This window comes from Typha angustifolia, chromosome 13, assembly GCF_048772165.1.
Source record: "Typha angustifolia cultivar Huaian chromosome 13, ASM4877216v1, whole genome shotgun sequence".
Lineage (NCBI taxonomy): Eukaryota > Viridiplantae > Streptophyta > Magnoliopsida > Poales > Typhaceae > Typha > Typha angustifolia.
In genome coordinates this window covers 11,619,734-11,637,201 of record NC_133251.1, presented here as the reverse complement: position 1 = coordinate 11,637,201, position 17,468 = coordinate 11,619,734, and the positions used below count along the sequence as shown (strand labels likewise).

Below are 17,468 nucleotides of genomic sequence, written 5' to 3'. Positions count from 1 at the left end.
GGAAGGAAACGTCCAAGTTAGTATTTTGTCGTTATCGTCTTCAGTAGGGCTAGGAATAATGGTGATGACGAGGTGGAGAATCTAAAGGGGGGAGGGAAAGGAGGAAAGAGAGGATGGTATATGCATTTGGTTACAGGCATGAGCATGAGAAGAATAAAAAAGGTCGATCGATGTGGTGTTGATGTCATCCGGACATCGCGCATGGCCATAGATCGTGTCTGTCCACATCTAATCATAAACAAGGACAAGGACCTCCTTTGGATTCTATCTCTGGGTTCGAATAACTGGGGCCCCTTATTCTTTATTGTTTTGTTGGTCTTTCTATCGAACTGGATGGAGGATACTTAGTGGGGAAGGTGGGATAAAGTTGGAGTTATTCTTTTCTTTTTCTTTTCTTTTTTAAAGAAGGGAGGGGGATAGATATATCTACTTCTTGTCGTCACTCTCTCTTATGTGCATGGTTGTTCATTTTCATATGGGCCCCCCTTCTTCTTCTTCATTCTCCAATAAAATTGTTATCCACTTGGAATTTTGAGATTTTCTTTTTGGGTTTATTCCCATTTCGTGCCTAAATCCTAGTTGGGCCACTGGGTTGGAATGGGCCCAAGGCCTAGTGACACAGGACTGAAAGACCTCCACTCTGGTGGATTTTGTTGTAGAAAAAATCTAGTACCAAGTTAAAAGAATCTCTTCTTGTTTAGACATCATCAAATAGCTTGCATTGCCACCTAGTGCAGTTTCGATGTGAGTTAATCTATGTGGACTTACACTCGTTAGCAATCAAACACATTCAACAACTCTGATTATATTGAGATATAAGAAGTATAGAATTTAATTTAACATAGTCGAAGCTGTGGTGCACATTTGACAACCCACCTACGCTAACTTACACAATATCAAGCCACACCAAACCTCCAACTGAGCCAGGTTCCTTTGAGACAACTCCAACTGAGCCTCAGAAAGCAGTGGATGCATGAGCTAGGTTCAGAGTCCCTTTTCTAGATGGGAGCATAACTTCATTGATTTTTAAGTAAGTACATCTTTTTTTCATCTACTGTTGAGAAAATAACGAAATATTCTAGCCATCCAGTAGAAGCTTTTTTTTTGTTTGGCATCCAATTGTGATCCTTATGCTAATCAAAGATAAATAGAGTCATAAAGATAGAAAACAAATCCATATTCATTTATATTTTGGGCCGTTCATCCAGCCCAAGATGAAGGTCTTATTCCAACCATGTTGGATAATTTTTTAGGGACAATAAAGCCTTTATTCAATGTGGGCCTTAACCTCATGGGCCTATGGGGGTGGGCCCCCGTTTGCCCCAGAGATCCATCCTTTGCTAAATAAGAAATCCCAGTTTGATCCTAAATGGATTTGCTCCTCGCCAATAGGAACCAACTATTTTCTTCTTTTTTCTTAACCTACTCATCTTCATCACCACCACGGATCCAATTGCAACATCGTTAATCCTCCACCAATCTAGAAATTTGAATAGAAATCACTATCGATCTGACAATTTGAACGTATGCTTGTAATCTTTTACGTTCCTGATAATGATTCCTTGATTCACATAGTCATGCGTTCTATGAACGATCATAGATTGTTCAACAAATTTTATTCGGACTTTTATTTATATATCATTCATGGTGATATATTGTGTTTGAAATTTATATTCAGGTTGAATAGTAATGTGACTATAATATACTTGGTAATATTAGAATATGTTTATCATCTTGATTAAATTTCCATTTGTAATGCTATTTATGATGGTATCTATAAAATTATGATGAATTAAATCACTTTACTTTTCTGCAAAGATTTTTAAAAATGATCATGAGAATATAATATAATATTAATAAACTAAAATAATTATTATATTCAATTTTAGGGATATCTTCATAAATTATTACTCATTTTTACATACACCTCTTCAAGTTTTGCAATCCGTGCTTTCTCAAGACTTTGCTAATGATAGAACAAGGGTTTGAATGTAGGTATTATTCTTACTTTATTTGAGGGATTCAAAGTATCTATCCCCTTTGAATAAGCTTCTCATATCTTCGTCTACTCTTTCAAAGATTTCTTCCAATCTAATCATCCAATTAGCGTGAAATTAGATTTGTTAAAAAATTGTGCTAGAGGAAGGGAGCGAATAAAGAACAATAACAAAACCCAAAAATGTCATCAAAATAGGCTTTAACTTTATAATCAATCCATCCATCACTATTAAAGAACCAGGAAACCTAACTAAAATGCTTTCATGGGAGGCATTACACTTGGCCCATTGTGATATATAATATATTTTATAATCCGGCCTATTATGCTTAGTTCGAGCCTAATATCTCATGAGTTAATAGATAGTAATAGTTTATAATATTCTAGCCCGTATGAACCGGACCTGGCTAGAGTAATTGGTGGGCTAGGTTGCTAATAAATTCTTAAGCCTGATTAATTCGAAAAGTTTGGTCCAACCTGACTGATGGTCAACTCTGCTTCATATTATGATGATAGAGGGGTATTGAATAGAATATGTTAAATGATCAAAATACCCCCATAGTTTTATTAGATTGTAATCTATGTAGGGAGAAGGGTGTTTGTTTATACAGCAACACCATGTCTTTCTTGTTTGACACTTGATTATGTAGATTTCAATTCATTTCTTAATTTATATATGATGGTAGAGAGATATTTTAGTACATAAAAGTTAAGAGAGAGTGAGAATATAGCTAGCCCAATTATATTTGGAAGTCAAAAAAACATTGACACCACTCATTCAAAACTCTTAACAGCATTGAAAGTTAAAATGATATAAAAATAAGTATAGGTAAGTATGATGAAACATATTTAACTCCGTTTTCTTGCTCTTTGTCAATTTCTAACTTCATGCATAATATTATTGAAATTTTAAAGCTAAAATAAAAGGTAGGTATTTTATCACCTCTCTAACTTAGTTACGTGTATACATCTAAGGTAGGATTCAAGTATAAAAGAATATTTCAGAGATAACAAAGCCATTTTAGTGTGTTGTTAGTTGATCTATCCATCCCTTACTTTCAAACTAGCGAACTACTTATCCATTGAATCTTATCCGCACCTTCCAATCTTAACTAATATATCAACTAGCACTCTATAGTCAGTTCCAAATTGATATGAATCGGGTCAGATCAGATTGCATTATAAAGACATTAGGCTCAATAGACTGAGTTGATTTATCTTTTAATTGATTCATATTTATCTCTTATGTAAGCCCTTAAAGCAAGTCCAATTAAATCATATAAGTCATTAAAATAAGTTTAATTAAGTTATATAAGCTACTAAAACAAATTCAATTAAATCATGTAAGCCTCTATGGTAAGTCATAGTTTGAGTTGTATAAACTTTTATGGCTAAGTTTGAGTAAGACTTATTGTACCTGACTCTATATATAGAGGGCCTGAGCATGCCCTCCTTAAGACTGTATAAAAAGTCATAAAAGTGCTTATAAACTACTGACTTTTTTAACTTTGCCCTAAGCTTTCACTAGGGGCAGCAATGCTCATATATATAGAGAGCATCATCTCACAATTTATTAGTTCCTATAAGCAAGCAAATCGATCGCTCTCATCCCCAAAGGCCCATAATACAGTTACACAAGTTTTGGATCCCAAGACCACCAAAGTCACTACGTTTGCAACACTTGTCTTAACTAATCAAATGCAAATCCCTATTGAAAACACTCTTGCCCCTACAAGAACGAACGAGCAAACTTGTCAACATTATCCAAAATTAGATAGTATGACTAGGAAAGAGATCAAGAAATATCTTCCCAATAATAGACTAGATCATGGTGACACATTCGACTTGAGACATCATGGTGACCCTCTTCCACCCATTGAGTTTTTCCTTGACCCTACTCACCAAGTTAGCAAACTGACTAATTTAAAGAGAGGAGGGCTAAGTAGCAAAACAAAGATATATAAAAAGGTAAGACCTTTGAACCCTAGACTAATAGCTAGGTCCTTGTCGAGGATGGATTGGCCCAATTGGTATAAAATCAATTTTACCCTACTAATATGCTGATTGGTTAGTGGTTTTAATTATAATCAGAATGTCACAAGGATCATAATATGATAAATTTTAACATTTCAGAAATGCCACGATAATTTGGATAGTATTGCATGGTTTTCAATTTGAATCTTTTGCATTCTAGCCTTATATAAAATATTATTGTGTTTTCCAAAATGATAATAATTATACAAAATGTTGATTTTTATATTGAAATCTAAAACCATGCGTTAGATATCAGAGTACCACAATTTAAGGTGTATTCAGACAAAACTAAAACGAAGGAAATACATGTAAATATAAGATCTTATAACTATCTAAATATAAAATATTCACAAGTCTCGTCTCCAACTAAAATTGAGACCAACCCTCTTTAATTTCCCCTATCGTTCCCTCACATTCTTCTCGGCTTCCCAACGATCTTCCTCATGGCTGACGTGGAAGCATTCGAAATGTACTTTTCATGTGAGAGAGAATACCACTACGTGTATGGTATAAAACTATCTACTATAACGTGGGGCGACTGCTATTGACCGTTGAGATAAGAAAATAAATATAAATTTTTAAATAACTAGACATCCCTTTGTTGTTAGGAAAGCGTAGAGCCATTAATTTAAGAACGAAATACAAAAGAAGAGGCGGAGTGAGGATTTACTTTTGAAGAGAAAAGAATATATAACATATTTAATACATAATTTTAAATAATAAGGCCTTAAATATATTTTAATAAATATTATATTTAAAAATCAAGGTTCGTAGTTAAAGGGGCGTACTTTCTTGGCCATACGTGGATCGTCAAATCAATTGAAGAAAAATTATTATTGAAAGATTGAGATCAGCACGTACTTTATTAAAAAGTGATTTAAAGTAAAACCGCATGATAAATTATTATCGAACTGCTATATATCAACATCGGTTTAAAGTAGCTAACAATTGATTCAATCATCCACTCACAAGAACAAAGAAGGAAACAAGAAAAAGATTAATATTCTAAAAAAGATGCTTCCAATAACTACTATGCCATTCATCGTTACATAGAGTAGATATCAATATCATAACACATAATTTGTTTTCATCCTCATTTCCATAGGTAACTACAATAGTAATCAAATGACCAAAATAACTACCAAGAGATTTTCTATATAGAAGCGTAGAAGCTTCGATAAAGGTTGAAGGGAGCGATCAGCACCGCCCACACGTGCCACTTCTTGGCTATTCGATGCGACCTCCTGATCCACGTGTCCATTCGACTTAGCATCTCCCACATCATATGCACATCCTCGTACTCGCATATGCTCACCTCTTATTGTAGCTTCCACAATCCTACCCTCCTTTGATTACCCAAAATTAAAAATAAGCCAAAGGAAAAAAAAAGGAAGATCATAGAACGAATTAATCTAGATCGTCAAAGTTACATGCTTTCCAAATCTTTAGGCAAGTGGTGAAACCAATCCATACCCTCCATATCAGGAAACCCACACAACTCAACCACCCTATAGCTAACGTGTGGAAATAAATCGCAAGAAACGCCAAGAGAAGGGGAGAGAGGAAAACCTCTCCAACGGATTCTTCCTCAAGGAACTCAATCGACACTTAAAAGGCTCCCAAGTGGTAATCGGCCCTGTTTGTGACCCTAACTAACGGATATCTATGCCAGATATCGATAGAGTAGAGTAGATAGAGATTAACTTTTTTTTTATTACAATAAGCACTTCTTATAAGTTTTCTGGTTAGGAATGAATTAGTTCTAGTTGATCAATATATCCGAACAAAAGATGCACCTTAGCACCTACCACATTCTTTGTGCAGCGCTGTTGGAGAAGTATATAGTCGATCATTAGTATTATAAAAAGATGAAGGCTAAACTATATATTAAAAAATTACTTTTTTTTTTTAAGAATAGAGTTTTTATATACTGAAATTTATTATAAATAAGTAATTCCGGTGACAAAAAAATTATTCAGTAAAATAATTTATCAGATCATAAAACAAGTATACATTGGTCTTAAACGGATCGAACTTAAATCGAATTATATTAAAATCTAAATCTATTTAAATCCCTCGGGTCCATGTTGGATAAAATGTCCCTCTCTCTGGGCCGAGCCCGTAGGTCGGCCCATTAGGCTATATACCGGTCGATCGACCCAGTTGGGGTTTTGGGTGTAATCTTTTGCGTCTTTGTCAGAACTAGGGTTTTGGAGCACGCTATATAAACCACTATATATTCCGAAATGCACGGCTAGGGTTTCATCGCGATTCATAGGCAGCGGCTAGAGAGATGGGGCACTCCAACGTATGGAACTCGCACCCCAAGAACTATGGCCCCGGATCTCGGACTTGGTAAGAGATTTCAATCTTGTTCGTCTCCAATTCTTTACTCATGGAAGGTCCTGACGCTTTTAAGTCATAATTTTGATCAAGATTCGTCTCCAGATTGTTGATCTAGTTTTTATTTTCTGGGCCTGCCTAATTGATAGAGTGGGATTGTTCCAAAGCTCAGACCTTTGATATTTCGTGCTTACATAGCATTGTAGATGAATTTCGTATGCAGTAGTTCTAGGCGGGTAATATTTCTTGTGTCATATTATTTTGTCAAATTATGTTTGAGCAGTATAAACATTTCAGGAAGAATTGTTAGAACACTGTATGTATGAGAGGCAGCAGATCATTTAGACCAACTTGACATTTTCTTACCAATCTGCTAGAGGAGCGGAAATAAATTTGCAGGAACAATTCTTTGTTTTGTTCTTTTGTAGTATTCCTATTGATCTAAATTTTCTATTTTTGGCAGCCGAGTTTGTGGGAACCCCCACGCACTGATCCGAAAGTACGGACTCATGTGTTGCAGGCAGTGCTTTCGCAGCAACGCAAAGGAGATTGGTTTTATCAAGGTGAACAATTATTACTTTCATCTGTCTGTGAGCTTAGTTATGTTTCTTATTAGATTGGTAAAGAGAATTATGTTTAGTTCTTGTTACTAAATCCTATTTTATTATGCTGTTTTAGTGGTTCAAATGTTATGCATTGCATCTTGAATAATTGCCAGATCCTTATAGTTTGTTAAGTAAATTTATATAGTTAATTGAAAAACTCTTAGCGCAGATGTGCTTCTTGTAAACTACTAATATAGCTTCTTGTTTTCTTTCTTTTATAAACTAGATAGTCCAGAGTAAGATTGCCAATTGACTCCTTGGAGTAATAAATCCTCTTTCTGTTCTTTATCATTCTATTGTAATTTCCAACAAAAAAAAAAAGGTTGGATGCGTGACTAGGTTGGCTCAGCAAGTCTCATTGGTCAAGTTTCCTAAAAGAAGAGCTTCCTAAAAAGTAGCCAAATACCATTGGAACAATGCTATGTTAGGTCAAATGTGAAACCAACAAAGTCTTGTGCTATGTGGCGACTTACTAGGGATGTAACAACTTCAGCTTGGGTGAGTTAGGTTGGGCTCAGCTCAGTTTGAGTTGAATGCAAGCCTAGCTCAAGCTCCATTTGAGCTGGAATGAGCCTATTAATTTCCGATTTGAGTCAGCTTGCTTTTACTAAGCTGAGTCAAGCTAGCTTGTCTGCAAAGACGATTCCAATGCCTATTAGAAGTAGAAAGGTTAAAAATGAGAAGCTGAGCAATATATGAAAAATAAAAAGAAAAGTAGAAGTGCCCAAGAAAATGAATATGTAAAAGACTTCAAGGATGATGAGGATATTAGGCTAAGTGAGTGGCTGATGGTGGCTTTATGGTGCCAAAGGGAAAATCTGGCTGCCTATGGTACTGAGTGTACGATCCTTTGGTTGCCAATGTGATTGATGATGCTATGTGTAAGGTTCATTTAGGTAGGAAAATGTGTACAAAATAGTCTACTTATGTTTAAATTTCTCGATGATGTAAAATGAGCATATATACAAGTGATTTGAAGATCTAGTTGGAGGATTCCACGTTTCAAGAGATTTTTCAAGTTACTATGTTCAAACACTCTTGAGGATGTTCGAAATTGTAGACATGATTTCTTGGTTCTTCAAAAGTTCTCATCCAAGTTCTAATGCATTTGCAATAGGAAAAGAAGAGAAGGGATTTTAAGTTAGGTCTATCAAACACCAATCTATTGCGTTTGAACAACTTCGGGAATTTTTGACAGGTTGGGTTATTTTGGAATCTATTTATAGAATCTTCTCCCTCATCGTAAAGAGGTATTTAAAGGGTAAGGAGACAACCTTAGGAGCTGTCTATCACCATCTTGGAGAGAGTTTTAAAAGAACATCATCGGCTTTAGATGGAGCATTTCAAGGTCTTCATCCTTCACATCGCTTGTTTTCTACATTGTGGAGAACTTTGTCTTGAGGGTTACGGAGATGGTGAATCAATTTCGAGGGTCCCTGATATTAGAAATTTATCATGGAACGCAGAGAATCATGAGATCTAAAGAGTAAGTACGGATGGCTGCAAGTTCATATTGTAAACTACAATGTTTTTATAAGTGATTGCTTTTGTTCTGCATTTGGATCTGTAGATTTTACCTAGTTTGAGTTTTTTCCACGTGAAATCGTTTGTGTCTACAATTGCTTACTTATTCTTTCTTATTCTGCATTTTTAACATAATAAGTAAATGTTAGTAAAGTCATGCCTAGGGTATTTATTTTTTCAGTATGCAATGATTGGGAGTAAATGTCTACTATAATGTGTACCAGCCATTGAGAGTACTTGGAAGTTAATTTGAAAAGGAGAGTCATGATATCTTTCTTCCTTTTTCCCCATGTCTTGTAAGAAGGGATGAAGAAGTTAGATAGTCTTTTTCATTATTAAAAAGAATATTGACTGGAGGCATAGGTATGCTGTAGCCACCATGAGCATCCCAAATCCGTAAATGCTGAAAATTGCATACTTGATTTTGACAAGAGGCACTAATTTAGATCATATTTTGTTCTTTGGAGTATTTATTTTGTTATTTCCCTCTATTTTATGAAAGATGAGCTAATTTGAGTAGGAAGATAATTTTCAAATACGAGCATTTATGTACTAACTTATCTTCTTTTTTGCAGTACCGCTGAGGACATTACTTCTGTTGGAGTATTGGCTCCATTCATGAAGGAATTGAAGCTCATCATCTGTCATGAAAACCTATTTGCCATTTAGTTTTGTCGTAGGGTTAACATTCCCCAAGTATTCTTGTAGTTGGTTCATTTATACTGGTGCGATGTGCTTGTCAAAAATCATGAATTCCTCTTTGAACAATTTTAATGATGCTTTAATTTTGTAACTTGACGTATGTCAGGTTAAATTTAACTGTAATCTAGAACTGTGGGTTCAAATGGAGCAAATGTGGTGGTTTTCCTTTACCAATTGATCTATGTTACATCCAAGCAAGCTACCGAGGATGTGGTACATATTTTGATTGCTCATACTTATCGTTTGTTCTCTTTTTGGTCTCTGGGCATGCATCCAATTGTCAAAGACCTCTGCATGGTCATGGTCATGGAACCATCTTCTTATGGTGCATGTAGGTCTTAAAACTACATAGCTATAGTCTATTGGCTTCACGTTGCACAATTCTTATATATATATATCAGAACTTTTTAGGCTGATATGATCTATGTCTGATCAGATTGAATCATGAAGATAATGGGCTTGATCAAGCTTATTTATCTTTTAATTAATTTATATTTATTTCTTATGTAAGTCTTGTTATCATAGTTTAAGTCACGTAAATTTTTAAGACTAAGTCTGAGTAAATTTGGGCTTATAGAGGGGATAGGCTACTTTGTTTAATCATCAAAGCATTAAGAAATTATTTGAATTTTGAGGTTATCTTAGGAGTAAGAATAAGATAATCTAGAAGTAAGAGTAAGTTAATTGTAACCATTTATTTTTCTAGGAATAGATCTAAGTTAGAAGCTTTAATTCTATCTTTAACTCATAGCCACCATCACGTCTACGAGCCACTCTATCTTATAGCCATCTATCACTACCCTTGGTTCTAATGATGGTCGCAATATTAAATATTTATCGTTTTGATTTTGTTCTACTATTTTAATTATATCTTTTCATCTAAATATTCGATTGATATGAAATCAAAGCCATTAAAATCCTATCTTGTGAGGCTACCGCCACTTAAATTTTTATAATTTTCTTACGTCTATCTCGGTCTAAATCTAGTTCGTAATATAGGTTATAGTGAGCGCAATTTGCATAAAAATTTATTTAATTATGGTATTGACCATTTTATGCTTCCTAATTTTTTAATTACACTTTCTGATCTTTTTTACCTATTTAGTTCTAATAAAGTAAAAAAAAACTACCGTGTTTTAAAATTATACATAAAAAATATGCAAAAAATATATTTTCAATTTTATTAAGATATGCATCTACATTTAGTTAAAAATAATTCACATTATATATAAATTCTATGTTTTTATTTTGCCAAGATATGCATCTAAATGTACAACTTCACAGAGAGTTAAATAAGTGAAAGAGTATAAATTTGTTATTCGAAAATTAAGAAGCCTAAAACTATCAATACTATAACTACGGGGTCTTTTTAGGTAAACCCGCTATAGAGCTCATTAAGATTGGAAACTATGCCAATCCTCAATGAGCAACCATGGGCTATCTAACTCATTTAGCACAATTCTTTCTTGCAACTACTTATAAGATTGGACTTTAAATAGCATATCTTTAGAGGCAAAATAAGCAAAATGTTATCATAATTTATGTATAATAAATATAAAAAAAGTCTGCAACATAAAATATAGACAATATTAGATGCATTATGTTTGGAAGTTGGAATTATCATAACTAAAGTTGCGGATATATAATTGACGAGAGAGCTCTCCAATTCAACTCAGCATGTATAGGGGTTTAGTAACATAAGAGCAACTTGAGCTCAAGCTAGAAATAATATTGAGGGCTTAATATAATTTTGTCGATTGTTTAATTTGCTCTTATTTTGTATATTTGCTATTTGGTATGTAAGTTATCTATGCTTTACTAAACATACTATTCACCTTGGATAACTTGTCAAGCTAAAGAAAAATAAGTTCTCTATTTTAAAAAAAATAGAGAGAAAAAGTCAATTCCACGCAACTTGAATTAGCAATTTTTTTGAAGAAAAATAATTTATAAATTAGCCACCATGGGTATAAAAAGCTTCACTAGAAGACCAAGAGCTGCAATAAATCAAAGGGAAAGCCCCCATCCCATGTGCACCTATATCCTACGTTTCTATCCCAATTAGCCAACCAATCTGTTGCTCGATTAGCTTCTCTAAAGATACAAGTAAATTTATAATTTTGTATGCTATAAAGTAAAGTAAATATGTCACAGTAATAATGTAAATTGCCCATGTAGCATGTTTATTTTTGGTTCATCATTCTTGTAATAATGTGTATTCTTCTGCTCTTGTACTATAATAAAAGTAATAATCATCAATTTTATAAAAAATAGAATAATATGTATATATATCTCATCTCTTAGAACCACAAATCATATTAAGACAACACGACTTTGATAAGAACAAAAAGAACCCAACATCCAAGTGACAACAATGAAGATGTAGCACGGACAATGGAGAGTGGAGATCCTCAAGAGCTATGGAGACATTAAACCAAGACACAAATACAATACTAATTTTTTACTTTTCAATTTTCTTCTTACTTATAAATACATGATGATATGCCTTTCTATTGACATATTTGTGCCCATTCATATGAACACTAATAACCTTTAAACTATTATAATGGATAAAGTAATGAAATTCTTGACTCATAGACTTCATGACTCTTAGGTTCCTACAAATTATATCTCTTATACTTCTATTTGATTTAGACTTTATATTAATGTTGACTCTTGATACTAATTAAAATAGTGAATTACATTTTATAATGTTCATTTTATAGTGAGAGTTGCACTTCTTAGTCAGGCATTTAAAGGGTTTAATAGAAGACCATACTAAATCTCTATGTCTTCTCATCCAAAAATCATTCAAGCGACCCTAAATGAGCTATACTTATGTCACGATATAAGAATGCTTTGGCAAATTTATGTCAACATGAAATTTTTTTTTCTAAAAAAAAAAGTAATTATACTTTCCAACCCTTTTTATGATTAAGAATATTAAATCATCACAAAAGAGAAGATATGGAGGTAAAAAGGATGCCACACTATTTTTATTGTGATTTTTTATTCTTTTTTTGTGTTTGGCAAAATCAAATCACACACGAAGTGTAATAACACTTTTGATCCTAGCTATATACAATAAGTGGTATTAAAGGTGTGGTGAGTCTTAACAAGTGGTATAAGAGTAAGGTTGCACTAATTACAATAAATGGTATTAAAGTCGATGATTTGACAATCATAAAATGCTTTAGGAGGTGGCTTGGTGTAGCCAATTTAATAGCTCTTATGGAGATGCATATTCTTTTATAGGAGTCATAGTAATGAGGTTGAGCTCGAATACACAAGATTGGTGTTCAAACTTGGTTCTCATGCTTATATAAAAAATCCAACTATTATATAGTTTTTCCTTACCTTTTTTTTCTCTATAAAAAGGCAACAAGTGTATTGGTTTATAACAAGGGCGTATAAATTTGGTGGAATAGGTTGATGAGTAGGTTCGTAATGATTTATGAAAAATAATTAAAGCATAGATGAGATTTGTGAAGTAATCAAAAGAAAAATTGGATCACAATGCTCGGTGAGAATAGTAAATTAGAGTCGAAACCGAAATCAAATGATGATTGCAAAGAGACCAAATAGAAAGAGATGATGCTATCAAGTAAAAGATAATTCATTAAGTGTGGTAAAGATAATTCATTAAGTGATGTACAATGAAAGTTAGAGTAGGCAGAGTGACATGACAGTGAAGTTGATTAAGTAAGAGATCATCGAGCAAATGAGAGTAATCATGAGTCAAAAGGGAGAATTATTAGATTAGATCTTCTAACGAGGAGTCTTAACTAGTAATACTAGTTCAATAATATCTTTAGTTTTCTTAATAAAGTAGGAGATGATAAGAGATTTTTTGGTTAAATTAGGAGATTGCGAGAGGTCTCCTAATGAAATTAAGAGTATATTCTAATTTAACTAGGGGAATGATAGGCTTTAAATGCTTATATAATGGCATAGAAGGCTACTATTTCTGATGTCGAACAATGGCTTGTTGTGGGTGCACTAGAAGTTTGATGGATGTTTAATAATACATAAAGAGTTACACAAAAGTGTGGAGTGTGTGGGATATAGGGGCTATGCAAAATGAGCGCACTAGTGTGTTGTCCTATAAAGGACCTAATCGCTTGCGATGATTGCACTTGGAGTCTACGATGAATATGTAATAATGCAAAGCCACGCAGCTGTACAGAATGTGTAGGACATGTGGGCAATGCAAAATTAGCACGAGAGTGCTAGTGAATTACTCTATCAAAGGCTTATAGAGAGCTAATAAATCTCGAATAAATTTTGTACGTACTAGCTGGTTATATATATGTATATATATTTCTTAGATTAAGTTATCTAAGATATTTCAGATTTTATGTATTATGTATATTGCATAGTTAATTTATTATGTCGTCATAATTTTTTTCCATTGAGAAGTTTTTTTTACATATATCATTGTATCTGAGTTTACAATTATTATTTTATTCTCTTTTAATGTTTGACAAATCAAATTGCGCACATTGAGTGCGGGGCCAGTTTCGATGATTAGTGTTAGACTATACATAACATGTAGTATTAAAACTAAGGTGTAATAAATCACAACAAGTGGAATTAGAACAAGAGTGTAGTAAATCACAACAAAATGTAAATGAAAATACTTTAACGTTAATTAAGAGTATTTCTTCGGTTCCCCTCTAGCTAATTTCTCATGGATCGAGCTTGTACAACTCCTAAAGTAATACGTCTCTATATGGTCTTTTTTAATATAGTCCAAAAAATTTTGGATACCCTTATCCCTCGTTGTGCTTCTATTTCCTCCCAATACTTCTAATGGATTTATAATCCTTCATTTTAGTATGTTCTATATATATTCATTTATATAATATGTGTATAATGTATTAGTACTGTTATGCGGCGAGAAAGAAATACTTGTGGTGATAACCATATCCATGGGGATGTCAGCTGAGCCGAATATGAACTAACTGATTATTCCTTATAGTATGTCTTTTAACTATTTCATCCTAAACTGACAACATGCATGAATGCTCACCACTTATTAAGCTCTCCAGACATTAGATTAGAGCAATGACATGCAAGTAATAAAACAAGAAATACTGTAATTATATAGATAGATAGATAGATAGATAGATAGATAGATAGATAGATAGATAGAGAGTTAAGTTTGCTACTAAGGTAAGCTAAGCTAAGGAAAGGATATAACTAATGATCATTTGCACCAAACTAATTGAAACATAACAAATAAATGAAGAGATGGAAAATTAATGATTACTACTTACATTAGCATATATAAGTGCCATGCAATGCTGATAAAGCTAGCTAGCTCATGAAGGCACCCAAGCCGTAGCAAAGACCACATTGTGCCCCTTCCACGTGAGCACCAAATCCTCCTCCTCCCTCTTCATCCCCCACCCCGCCGCATGCTCGTCGAGCATCCCCTTCACCTCCCCGATGGCCTCCTCCCCAAATCTGACACCTCGAAAGCCCGCTCCTCTCATCCTCTGAAGCCACCTCCCCTTCCTCTCCAGCCTTTCCACTCTCTGCAACCCTTCGTAAGCAATCACATTCTCAATCTTCCAACAAATCCCGGCCTCGTACCATCTCCTCTGCTCGCTCCCCTTCGCCAGGAACGTGTCCACCGCGTCGAACGGAATCCACAGGTAGTTGAACGCCGACCGCAGCCTTTCGACCACGTCGTACGCGGTGAAGTCAGCGTCCTCGTCCACGACGGTCACCAAAGTCGGCTCGAGGCTTCGCAGTGCTTTGATGAACAAGGAGCGTAGAGATAGCACTTCTTGCGAAATGCCGATGTTCGACGCGGCGGCAGCGGTCTCGTCCGGGATGTAATGCAGCATCATGTGGCAGTTCACCACTAGGGCTTCGCCTTCGCTGATTAGTCGCTGGATTCGTAGCTGCTCGATTAGAGAATCGAATGCGTCGGAGGGATTGGAAGGGATTGGTCTAAATTCCATCGCTACGTTTCTTGAACGTGCGAAGTTGACCAGCCTCGAGCCCAGTTCCTCGTATGACATATCGAGCATAGGCGGCGGTGCGCTCGTGGTGTTAAGATGTGGGATGGTGAGTCTTACGATCGGTGGGCCTTCGGGGCGATTGGCTAGTGCGTCGATAAGTGTAGGGATTTGCATGCAGTGAGTAGTGCTAATGTCGACGATATGGACGATAGGGTATCCTTCCACGGCTTCCAAGATGGCGGCGTTGGCCGCTGAGTACCCGAACCGATGCCACGGCGTGAGGTCGATGAAGCCGGCTAATTCGACGGCGGAGAAGGCGTGGAGGGAGGTTGTCGAAGCCTCGGCGTGGGCGATGTTTATGGCGGCGGCGAGGATCGTGCAGGAGCCGGTCTTCGAGGCGCGGGCGATGAGGGCGCGGAGGAAGGCGGAGGCGAGGCGTTGGTTGGAGTCCCCATCCGGCGGCGCGATGTTGTTGAGGACCCACAGGATCTGCTGCGCCAGCGTGGCGTCGTTGGCCTCGACGGCGTTGGCGCAGTGCACGAGGAGCTGCTCCATGCAGCCGGCGGTGGTGAAGCTACCGAGGGATTTGGCGGAGAGCGAGAACCCGCCGCCCGGCCACGGCCTCGGTACGCCTAGGTGGTCTAGTGCAAGGTTGTTGGAAAGGAGAGGAGGCGGGGGTGGATTTGGTGCAAGACTGTGGGTGTTGTATTGCATCATGTGGGAGAAGAGAGAGAGAGAGAGAGAGAGAGAGAGAGAGAGAGAGAGTAGAGAGAGAGAGAGAGAGAGAGAGAGAACGGTGAGACTAGTACAAGGTTAACTGTTGAGATGTGGATTTGGTGCTTGTATAAAGCATATATAGAGGGACGTGCATTTCAGAACACTTGTTCTTGCTTCCAACTGCGTACAAGAACGTTTCAGTAGAATTAACTAAATAACAATAGGGGTATCGATACTCCATTTTCCAAGAGATACAAAAAAAAAGAAGAACAAAAAAGGTGAATTAAAATAGATCTACAAGGTTATATATTTGATAGAAGAAAGGGAATTAATTAGCAAATCATGGGATGGAGGAGTAGAGATCGAGAGTGGTGGGAGAGGAAGAGAAGTTGCAGAGAAGCTTTCGTTGAGTTGGGTTTTGGGGGCACGTGAGATGACCGGCAATAGGGTTGTCAGTACATGGGAGTTGGCCCTTCGTCATAATCTAATATGAGAGAGAGAGAGAGAGAGAGAGAGAGAGAGAGAGAGACTCACGGGCTATATATATATATATATATATAATCATATCATGGCGAAATCATTTGGTCAGTTTCAGTTGAGTCCATTAAATGCTATATATGCTTACAAACACTTCTATATACAAATACGACTATATAAGATGATGCTACATCTATAATGTTTGTAGAGTTCTTTTGGACAATTAATGCTTTCTCCTACTCTTAACATTGTCCACAACATTGAAAATTTCTATATACGCACCAATCGTGGTTTTCATATTAGATAATATATTTGAAAGGATGCTTTATCTATCTATAGTGTTATCCAAAGAAAAAGAAAAAGAAAAAAAATATTATTATTATTTGTCCCTCTCATAGATCTAAAAGGAAAGAGAAGACAAGGCTTGGTAATTGGACGACGACATTAATTCTATTTTTTTGCTAGAGTCGATGGCAACACTTTGGATCGTTCCCACACATTCTCCGAATTGTCTAAGTTCTAATGATAGTCTTATATTTACGGCCTAAAAATATCCAGAGTGCTCAATTAAGGTGTTGTAATGATGGATTATAATATATGACAAGTGGTCAAGCTCTCCATTATTAAGCTTCATTGTAGCTAAACCCTATTTTTTATATAGAGAGCGAGCAATTCATCCTCTTAGGAATTTAAACCTCAACCATTTGTTATTTGTGCCAGTGATTGGACTTCGTTGTAACTAAATTCTACTAAAGCATGTCTTTGATGTACAACTCACAGTTGACAATTTGGAAGCTCTCTCCTACACATAAGTATTTGATCGATCAAGTTAGTTAGTTATATAATATCACATATTGATTACCTTTTATAAAGTATAGTGCAGATCATGAAAAAATAAACCAGGGAACTCAATTCCACTAAATTAATAACCAAATAAATTAACAGATGAGCTCTTAATTACTAAACAAAGACTAGGAACCAGATCATAAAGCCAGTCCTATTTAAAAAGTATGTCAAAGAATATAATAATTTTGGGACAACAAACTCTCTCTCCCTCTCTCTCCCTCTCTCTCCTTGAGGGAAAAATTAACAAGCTTG

General features: G+C 35.6%; 2 protein-coding genes across 2 annotated transcripts; one reads left to right on the top strand and one right to left on the bottom strand.

The window, feature by feature from the left end:
- The first annotated feature begins 6,224 nt into the window (after nucleotides 1–6,224).
- On the top strand, nucleotides 6,225–9,374 carry LOC140773792 (small ribosomal subunit protein uS14z/uS14y/uS14x-like). Its single transcript, XM_073116536.1, has 3 exons — nucleotides 6,225–6,385; nucleotides 6,837–6,936; nucleotides 9,078–9,374. Exons 1-3 carry the CDS (start codon nucleotides 6,324–6,326, stop codon nucleotides 9,084–9,086), a joined length of 171 nt encoding a protein of 56 aa, XP_072972637.1. The 5' UTR covers nucleotides 6,225–6,323; the 3' UTR covers nucleotides 9,087–9,374.
- A 5,154-nt stretch (nucleotides 9,375–14,528) lies between these two features.
- LOC140774556 (scarecrow-like protein 32) lies at nucleotides 14,529–16,304 on the bottom strand. Its single transcript, XM_073117594.1, has one exon. The coding sequence runs from the start codon at nucleotides 15,891–15,893 to the stop codon at nucleotides 14,529–14,531; it is 1,365 nt and encodes a 454-aa protein (XP_072973695.1). The 5' UTR covers nucleotides 15,894–16,304.
- Nucleotides 16,305–17,468: the final 1,164 nt, after the last annotated feature.

Excerpts from the sequence above, each read along its gene's own strand:
- LOC140774556 (XM_073117594.1), bottom strand. The coding sequence starts at position 15,893 with ATGATGCAATACAACACCCACAGTCTTGCACCAAATCCACCCCCGCCT.
- LOC140773792 (XM_073116536.1), top strand. The coding sequence starts at position 6,324 with ATGGGGCACTCCAACGTATGGAACTCGCACCCCAAGAACTATGGCCCC. Across the intron at positions 6,386-6,836 it reads GGCCCCGGATCTCGGACTTG|CCGAGTTTGTGGGAACCCCC; the intron begins GTAAGAGATTTC and ends TATTTTTGGCAG.